This window comes from Sapajus apella, unplaced genomic scaffold (assembly GCF_009761245.1).
Source record: "Sapajus apella isolate SASKATOON/1434 unplaced genomic scaffold, GSC_monkey_1.0 scaffold136, whole genome shotgun sequence".
In the NCBI taxonomy this organism is placed as follows: domain Eukaryota; kingdom Metazoa; phylum Chordata; class Mammalia; order Primates; family Cebidae; genus Sapajus; species Sapajus apella.
The window spans coordinates 214,061-223,861 of NW_022437076.1; the positions used below are offsets into that span (position 1 = coordinate 214,061).

Consider the following 9,801-nt stretch of genomic DNA (forward strand, 5'->3'; position numbering starts at 1 on the left):
CAAAAAAAAAAAAAAAAAAAAAAAAAAAACAAACAAAAAATTAGCTGGTCATGGTGGTGCGTGCCTGTAATCCCAGGAGGCTGAGGCAGGAGAATTGCCTGAACCCAGGAGGCGGAGGTTGCGGTGAGTCGAGATCGCGCCATTGCACTCCAGCCTGGGTAACATGAGTGAAACTCGGTCTCAAAAAAAAAAAATTAGCTGGGCGTGGTAGCGGGTGCTTGTAATCCCAGCTACTTGAAACGCTGAGGCAGGGGAATCACCTGAACCCGGGAGGCAGAGGTTGCAGTGAGCCAAGACCACACCATTGCACTCCAGCCTGGGCTATAAGAGCAAAACTCCATCTCCAAAAAAAAAAAAAGTTACCCAAGCATGGTACACAACTGTGGGCCCAGCTATTTGGGAGGCTGAGGCAGGAGGATCACTTGAACTCAGGTGTTCGAGGCTGCAGCGAGACATTATTGTATCACTGCACTCTAGCCTGGGTGACAGGCCCCATCTATCTCTAAATAAATACATACATCAATGAGGGCACACAGGTGACAAGCTGACACATGCCAAGGATCATTACACATCAGAAAAGGGGTGTGTGGGGAGGGGCAGGGCTGCCACCGTAAAGAGGGCATACAGAGACCCCATAGGACACACGAGGTATGAGCTGTCCACTGGCGAGAAGAGCAAGTGCAAAGGCCCTGAGGTAGAAGTTGCCGAGGCAGGAGAAATGCTTGAACCCGGGAGGCGGAGGTTGTAGTGAGCTGAGATCATGCCACTACACTCCAGCCTGGGCAAGCAGGGAGGTGAACACAAGGAGCCTGGCAACCTCATTAGTGCTCCTCTGTGCATGCCCCGATCAGCGTTTCTGGAGTAGCCACCTGGGCCATGGATGGGCCTGACCCTGGGAGGCCTCAGAACTTCTCTGCTTCCCGTTGGCTCTCAGTGGTCACACAGCTCAGCCACCACCATATTCCAGGTACCCAGCTCCGGGTAGACACCCAAGAAATATCTGTCCAACTAAAACAATTGCTGTTGTCTCTGCCAGACACACACTGGGGCCCTGCAGCAGACCTGTGGACAACTGGCTGGACCAGCATGCTGGCCTTCCCACAGCTGGGCCTGCACCTCCGGCCGTGGCTCCCAGGAGATAGCAGGACAGGAATGGTGGTGGCCCAAGTGTGTGCAGCCCCAGCACGGGGCAGGCTTGTGCTCTGCTCTCTCCACACAGCGATCCTCACGACCATCCCATTAAACAGGTAGGATTCCCACAGCTCCATGTATGCAGATGGGAAAACTGAGGCCCAGGAGGGAGGAGGGTGGTGCTGATCATCTCAGGATAGGTGAGGTATCTGGGGCAGAGAGGTGTCAGGACTGGCTTAAGATCACCTTAGGCTGACGTTTGGGCTCACCTGGAATGAGAGTCACGGAGGTGCGTGGAGTTGACTGGGGATGGGGCTGAGTCAAAGGAGATTCTTCAGGCTGAAAGGGGAACAGAGGGCGTCTGGGGTGGCCAGGACGGTGGCAGGGCTGCATGTGTGGAAAAGACCGAGTTTAAAGGGACACCCTACATGGGCCAGATCACACAGCACTGTGCCGGTGAGGAGCCAGGCTCCTGGGTAGCAACCTCAGAGTACCTGGCCAGGGCCTGAACCCTACCTTGGAGGGCCTCAAAGGCCCCCAGTCACAAGTGTCTACACCCATGACACGTCCCACAAACGCGATCCCGGTCCTTGCACTCAACCCCTCGTCCTGCCCCAAACCTGCCTGGAGATCCCAGGAAATGCCCAAGTCCCCAAAGCTTGAGACAAGGTCCTCGGCTCCTTCTCGCCTTGCGTTTCTCATCTGACCTGACCCTCGGCAGGGTGGTAGCCACAGCTTTCCGAACGTGCCTGGGGTCCAGCTGCCTCTCTGGCCTCTCTGCCTTGGTGGCTGTGCCCCTGCCCGCCACCTTTCTGCCCAAGGCCTCCAGAGGCCCTTCCTCCTCATTCCAGTGAGCCCAAACATCACCTGCCCAGAGGCCTCCCCTGGCTGCCCACAGCCCACATGATGGGACAGCAGGACACCAGGGCAGCACTGTCAGCCACGCTCTCGCTTCTGGGCACCGTGGATCCTGCTGTCTCAGCTCACAGTGACACGGGCACAGCCTCCCACCTCCGGGCTAGGCTCTAAGAGCTGCCGAGAGCTCCAGACCTCAGACTAGCACAGGGGTCAGTACTTGTCACGTGGGAGCCACAGGAGCAAGCCAAGGGCAGGGCAGGGCCCTCAGTTCCAGTCGTAACCCTGCCAGATGATCTCAGGTCAGTCCTGACACCTCTCTGCCCCAGAGACCTCACCTGTCCCAGGACGATCACCCACCACCCTCTTCCCTCCTGGGCCTGACAACCCCACCAATGTCATGGACTGTGACTGGTCTGAGAAAAGTTAAAGCTACTCTGCTCGTGGGGGACCCATCCCTGGGTCTCTGCACCCCCATGTTCTCTCTGCCCCTCCCCAACCTCAGGACCAAAGGGGTCCTGGCAAGTTGTCAGGGGAGGCGATCACGGAGAAAGACCAAAGCTTGCAGGTCAGGAAGAGAGACAGGACCCCTGGGAGATGTGGAGTCTGTGGAAGGTGCTGACCTCTGCCTTCTCCACTCAGCCCATACCAACCCCTCAAGGAGAGCTGGCGGATCAAAACGCCAATGTACAGATGGGGAAACCGAGGCAGACAAGAGGCAGAGCCCAGGCTCCCGGAGCCGTGGCACTGAACAAGGACAAGTAGACACCCTGGCCAGCTTTTCCGGCACTCCATAAGCATGGTCTGGATCAGGGAGGGGCCACATGTTGATGGCTCACTGGTGGGTGAGGCAGAGGTGACTGTAAGCCTGGAGAAGCTCAACCATAGATCCTTCCCCTCCCCACAGGACCCTGGTCCAGCCTAGCCCGACACAGCCAGGGGCCTCATATATACTGGGACTGTGATCTGAGCACCCTGCAAGACCTGGGGCTGCGGTCTCAGCTCCACTGCATCCAGGGTGCCGAGCGAGGCCAGAGGCAGCAGCTGACTCTCTGGGGCCTCAGTCCGCCTGTCTGCAAAATGGGGGTTAGGGAGGATGCAGAAAGTTCCAGGGTTCCGCAACCCTCAACTGACCCTTCCCTTGCAGCAAGTGGGATACTCAGCCCTGCCTGTGAGGGAGGGAGGAATGGCGGAGGAAGGGGTTGCCTGGGAGGTGATGGTCTCTTCCAGTTGCCGCCAACCTTTGGAAACCATCCTCAGATGGAGGCTGGGGCTTGATTCTGGCTTAGCTGCCTACAGGCTGTGTGCCTTAGTTTCCCCATCTACAAAGTGATGACAAGCTTGCATTTCAGAACTGGGAAGGGGAGTCAGACAAGCCTGAGCTCAAGCCGTCTCTCATCACCCATCAGCAAGTCACAGCCACTCTTCCTTCCACATCTGTTCAGGATCTCAATGTCTTGCCCACGCCTGTTTGCACCTCCTGCGCTAGTAAAGCAGCTCCCTACTCTGTCCTGGCCCCCCAAGTTTGCTCCCCTTAGAGCAGCCAGAGGGAGCTGGCGCATCCCCTCTGTCCTCCACCAGGCACCTCATGGGTGCCTCAGAGTCAAAGCCAAGCCCATAGGACGCTGGCTTCCAGGCCCTGCACCACCTGCCCCCATGACTCCTACCTGCCCTGCACACACCAGCCGCCGCAGAGTCTTTGCTCTTGCTGTTCCCTCCACTTGAACACTCTTCCCTGTTGTAACGCCATCTCTTGCCCCTTCAGGTCTTCACTTAAATGCCACCCTCCAGGGAGGAGCCTTCCTGAACACACGATTCTAAACAGCAGCCCCACCCCCACGCAGCCTCCCCTCTGGCCGCTGCGCCTTTCATGAGAGTCCTTGTTTTCTAGGACATGTTAAAACTGACTCTATTTCTTGTCCATTTCCCTCTCTAAACTGTTAGGCCCACAAGACCCCAACACCTGAAGGAGGGCTTGGCACATGTAGGCACTCAAGAAATACTTATGGGGTGAATCTCAGCATTTCCACCTCTGTGGTGCAAGACTTTGGGCAAGTCCTTTCACTTCCCCATGCCTCGGTCTCCCCATCTGTATATGGGCAATGCAGTTTTCCCTCTCCGTGTACTGTGTGGCTACAGAATAAAGTGACTCCGGGTGCACAGGACCTCCTAGAACACTGTAAGTGCTTAATCAACAAAGCTGCTCAAACGTTTTCCCTCACTCAGAACCAGAGTTCGCAGGAAGAGAATCAGTCTAGCTCTGCCACGTGGTCAGCCCAGGCACACTCTTGCACCAGGAGCCCGGGACTACCTGACCCCTTAGCCTCGGGGTTCATATCTCTCAGTGGGCACAACAGTGCCATCCTCCATGCTTGCCTTACAGGTCAGGAATGATACCTCAGCCTGTTCCCCTCCCCGGCTCAGGGAGGCCCGGGCCGAGACTCAGACAACCCCTCTCTGGCCCTAAGACACACACCCAAACCCAGTATGGCCAGGGTGCCCAGAGGAGGCCCTCCCTGTGCTGCACAGCCTCTCCCTTGGGGGCCTCTGGCCTCCCTCTTCTTTCTCCCCTGGGCTTGGCTGGGGAGGATCCCCAGCCACATCTGTAGTCAGCCATCTGGGTAGTAAGTTCCAGAAGGGGGCAAGTTTAGAAACATGGCTGGGCATGTCCAGCTCTGACCACTGCCAGCTCTGGAGGACTGTCCTTTGGCTGTACCCACTTGGAAGCGAAAGAACAAAAACCCAAACATTTCCTCTCTTCTTTCTGTCCCTGAGCATAATGATGGGATTCCCGAGTCCCCAAGGGAACCAGAGGCTGCTCTGGAACCTCAGAAAAGAGGATTTGAAAGCCATGAGGCCTCTCTCCCTGAGTGGCCAGGGCCCGGGTGTCACGGCCAGCTGAGCCCGCCGGCACCACAGCAGTAGCAGCCTCTGCCTGGTGGTGTAGGGTCCGCTGGGCCAACGCTGAAGTTCTGGCTGATGCAGGGCAATCACTTCCTGAGGTCCCTAGCCTCGGCTTACACATCTATAACATCGGGCGAGTGTCACAACAGTGTCAGGATATCGTGACAGCCCCATCCACGAGGCTGTAATGGGGCCTGGCTCGACACTCAGTACGTTCCACACGGCATCAGAGATCTGGCAGAGGCCCCTCCTGGCTGAAGCCACGTGCCGGTCGCAAGAGCCCCACCGTTCAGGGAGTCAGATCAGTCAGGATGCCATCCCAGCTCTACCCCAACTCTCGGCCTGACCTCTGGCAAGCCCTTCCCTTTCCTGGCCTTCCACCTTCCCTTCTTGAAAACGGGCACAGTGGCCTCTAAGGGCCGGTCCAGCTTGGACATTCCCACTGGGGCGGGCTGGGCCACAGTGGGTAAAGGCCCCCGTTTTGGTAGTTCTATTTCCCACCTGTCTGACCTCCTGGGGCGATGGGCTAGTCCAAACTTCTCTACACTAAAGGAGGACTTGACCTTGCTTTCTGGCTCCATGAATCACGATCGGCCCACATTTACCAGCACTTACTAGTGCCCCACGAGCCGGTCTGATCCTTTCCATTTCTTACAGTGTTTCATCCTTACAACTCACCAGTGGGATGTGCACTGGTGCTATTCTCATTGCAGAGAGGGAGAAACTGAGGCACACAGAAGTGACGCAAATGGCCAGTCCCAGAGCCGCTGAAGTCTGATAGTGAGAGCCATTCGCCCCCCACCCCACCCGCCACGGGACCAAAAGCCCCTTTCGCGGTCAGCCCCAAGTCCGCAGGGAGGATTCTTCCAATCTCTCCAGTATAGAAAGACTAAGGGTCCCGGGGCAGCAAGAAGCCATATGACACCCATGGAAGGGGACAGCTTGCCAGGATATCAAACAGCAGCTCTCAGTGGGTGCCCAACAGCGGTGAACAACTGGGCCTGAGCAGGTGCGGGTCCCCTGCGGCTGAGACGGGGGACCCGCGCTGCCCCAGCTCCTGCCTCTGCTTTTCCAGAGGCCGTCCGCCCTAGCCCCTGCTCTCAGGGGAAGTCCGCCCCTGCCCAGCCCGTTCCCGTTCCCGGAGCGCCAGCCGCGCCCCCACCTGGCCCCGAGCGCAACCCGGCCCGCGCCCAGAGCTCCGGCCGCCCGGGACCACCCCGCAGCGCGCGCTCGCAACAGCCCTCCCAGGATGCGAGCCGGGGCCGGGCCGGGGGCGCGCAGGGGACTGGCGCCCAGCTAGGGGGCGGCCCCGGCGGGCCCCGCTCGCTCGCACACAAAAGGTGGGGGCGGGCCGGGGCAGCGTTACCGTTGAGCCGGACGGTGAACTGGCGGCGCCGGCGGTCGTGCTCCACGCGGATGGGGCAGCCCTGCTCCAGCGCGCCCAGCGGCACGGCGGCCGCCGAGTGCGCCATCTGCGCGCGCGGCTGCGGCGCGGGGACCCGGGTGGCGCCGGCGGGGGCCTGGGCGCGCGGGGAGGCTCGGGCGCGCGGCGGGGCTCGGGCGCAGGCGCGGGCGGCGGGCGGCGGGCGGCGGGCGGCGGGCGGCTTCGGGCCTGGGAGACCGCAGGCGGCGGCGCCGAAACTGACACTCGGCGGCGGCGGCAGCAACAAAAAGGAGGAGGGGCCAGGAAATCAGCTGTGAGGTCACGTGCGGCGCGCAGCCAGTGGGCGCGCGGCCTTTTTGTTTTGATACATTCCAGTCAGCTCTTAAAGGGGCCGCGTTCGGCTCGCAGCCCCAAACAAAACAACACGGGCGGCTGCCGGGCCGAGCTGCTTTTCCCCCTTGCGTTTCTCCCACGTGCAAGTTCGGGGCCACCACAAGGACCGTTCTAAAAAAGACGTAACAACCTGTAGGGAAATTCTAATCTTTCCCAAGACAGCCACCGTTTATTAAGCGCTTGCTGTGTGCACGGCCTGTGTATCGCAAAGCCCTGGCGCGCAGAAAGCGCTCAGTGAACACTGCGCTGAGATGTAGTACCACAGCCTGAGCAATAGATACGCTTGACTCCATTTTACAGATGAGCAAATAGAGATCTAAGGCAGTGAAAGACATGCATAAGTTCTCACGCAGCTGGAGACCTGGGGCAATTGGTACTAGGAGTGCGCACCCACCCGTGTTTACACCCACCCCTGTGCGCAGCCTAGGCTACTGGGGAGGAATTGCCCCTTGAAGCCTTGCTTGGGATAGGAGTCAAACGCCACCTCTCCCAAAGAGGCAGAAATGTAGGGAGAGGCCTTGGGGATCCCTGGATCCAGTTTACAGATGGAGAAGCTCAGTCCCAGAAAGGGGCAGGGACTTGCTTAAAGACACGCAGGACTTGCCGGGCGCGGTGGCTCAAGCCTGTAATCCCAGCACTTTGGGAGGCCGAGGCGGGTGGATCACGAGGTCAAGAGATCGAGACCATCCTGGTCAACATGGTGAAACCCCGTCTCTACTAAAAATACAAAAAATCAGCTGGGCATGGTGGCGCGTGCCTGTAATCCCAGCTACTCAGGAGGTTGAGGCAGGAGAATTGCCTGAACCCAGGAGGCGGAGGTTGCGGTGAGCCGAGATCGCGCCATTGCACTCCAGCCTGGGTAACAAGAGTGAAACTCCGTCTCAAAAACAAACAAACAAACAAAAAAGACACGCAGGACTCTTGGGGCTGAGACTTATTTGAAAGGCGAAGTAATTAGGCTCCACAAGGTTCAACCTCAGATCCAAGACCTCCCCTCTTGCTCATACCTGAAGCTGCACTCTTGCTGTCCATAGCTGTGCAGTGAATCACACAGGTTACTTTTTTTAATTTTAATTTTTGTGACATGGAGTCTCACCCTGTCGCCCAGGCTGGAGTACAGCGGCACGATCTCGGCTCACTGCAGCCTCCGTCTCCCGGGTTCAAGCTATTCTCCTGCCTCAGCCGCTCAAGTAGCTGGGACGACAGGCCTGCGCCACCACGCCCGGCTAATTTTTGTATTTTTAGTAGAGACGGGGTTTCGCCATGTTGGCCAGGCTGGTTTAGAACTTCCAACCTCAGGTGGATCCGCCGTGGCCTCCCAAAGGGCTGGGATTACAGGCATGAGCCACCACACCCAGCCCAATATGTACTTTTAATGTCCAGTTTCTTTTGCTCAATATTTATCTGAGATTCATCCCTGTGGTTGCATCTTTTTCACCTCTGAGTAATTATTCCATTGTCTTGACAGAAAAACCCAAACCCTAAAATACTTGAAGAGCTTATTCTGAGCCAAATATGAGTGACTGGTCCAGGACACGGCCTCAAGAGGTCCCGAGAACATATGCCCAAGGTGTTTGGGTTATAGCTTCGTTTTATACATTTTAGGGAGACAGAAGTTACAGGCAAACACCTAATACATGTAAGGTATACATTGGTTCGGCCATCCAGAAGGTGGTGAGGGCTAACGAGTCATAAATGTGTTCAAATATTTTATTTTTTCTTTCTTTTTTTTTTAAATTTTTTAATTTTTGAAACGGAGTCTCGCTGTGCCACCCAGGCTGGAGTGCAGTGGCGCGATCTCGGCTCACTGCGACCTCCGCCTCAGAGTAGCTGAGACTACAGGCCCACGCGGCCATTCCTGGCTGATTTCTTTTATTTTAGTAGAGACCGGGTTTCACCGTGTTGCCCAGGCTGGTCTCGAACTCCTGAGCTCAGGAAATCCGCCCGCCTCGGCCTCCCAAAGTGCTGGGATTACAGGCGTGAGCCACTGCGCCCGGCCAAATATTTTTTTGAAACAGGGTCTCTGTCACCCACATTGGAGTGCAGTGGCGCCATCTTGGCCCACTGCCACCTCTGCCTACCTGGCTCAAGCCATTTCTTTGTCAGATGTATTTACTGAGAATATCCTCTGATCCTCCCACCTCAGCCTCCCAAGTAGCTGGGACCACTGGCATAGGCCACCACACCCAGCTAATTTTTTGTATTTCTTGGAGAGATGGGCTTTCACCATGTTGCTCACGCTCAGACGATCCACCTGCCTCGACCTCTTAAAGTTCTGGGATCATGGGCGAGAGACGCCCGCCCTGCCGATTCAAAGATGTTCTGATTGGCTGTTGGTTGAAAGAGTTAAGCTTTGCCCAAAGAGTTGATGCCAGAAAGAAATACTTGAGTTAAGATAAGGGGGGTTGTGGGAGCCAGGGTTCTTATTATGCAGATGAAGCCTCTGAGTAGCAGGCTTCAGAAAGAATAGATGGTAAATGTCTCTTTTAGGACTTTAAAAGATGTCAGACTCTTAGTCAAATCTCTCCTTAATCAGGAAAAGACTCAGAAAGGGAGGGAGATTCTCCGCACACGCAAATTTCCCACTCTAGGGAGGGCATTGCAGGGCCATTCCAGAATATGTGAAAGAATATATTTTGGGGTAAAATTCTTTCATTTCCTTCAGAGCCCGTTATCTGTCATGTGATGCTATACCAGAGTCAGGTTGGAATTTGGTATCTTAGTGCTACAGAGAGTCTGTTTTGTCAGTCTAATGATGTATTTTTTTTTTTTTTGAGACGGAGTTTCACTCATGTTACCCAGGCTGGAGTGCAATGGCGCGATCTCGGCTCACCACAACCTCTGCTCCCTGGGTTCAGGCAATTCTCCTGCCTCAGCCTCCTGAGTAGCTGGGATTACAGGCACACACCACCATGCCCAGCTAATTTTTTTTGTATTTTTAGTAGAGACGGGGTTTCACCATGTTGACCAGGATGGTCTCGATCTCTTGACCTCGTGATCCACCCGCCTCGGCCTCCCAAAGTGCTGGGATTACAGGCTTGAGCCACCGCGCCCGGCCAATGATGTATATTTTAATGCGAATGCTGGTCAGTTGTGCCTCAACTTCAGTGGGAGGGGGTTTTAAACGAGGCATG

General features: G+C 56.5%; 1 protein-coding gene across 1 annotated transcript in view; it reads right to left on the bottom strand.

Moving 5' to 3' along the window:
• Positions 1 to 6,525, bottom strand: part of NATD1 (N-acetyltransferase domain containing 1) — a 14,992-nt gene extending 8,467 nt beyond the window's left edge. The window contains exon 1 of the mRNA XM_032263387.1: positions 6,257 to 6,525. Within this exon, the coding sequence (XP_032119278.1) occupies positions 6,257 to 6,362 (106 nt within the window). The 5' untranslated portion in view covers positions 6,363 to 6,525. The remainder of the gene's footprint in view (positions 1 to 6,256) is intronic.
• Positions 6,526 to 9,801: the final 3,276 nt, after the last annotated feature.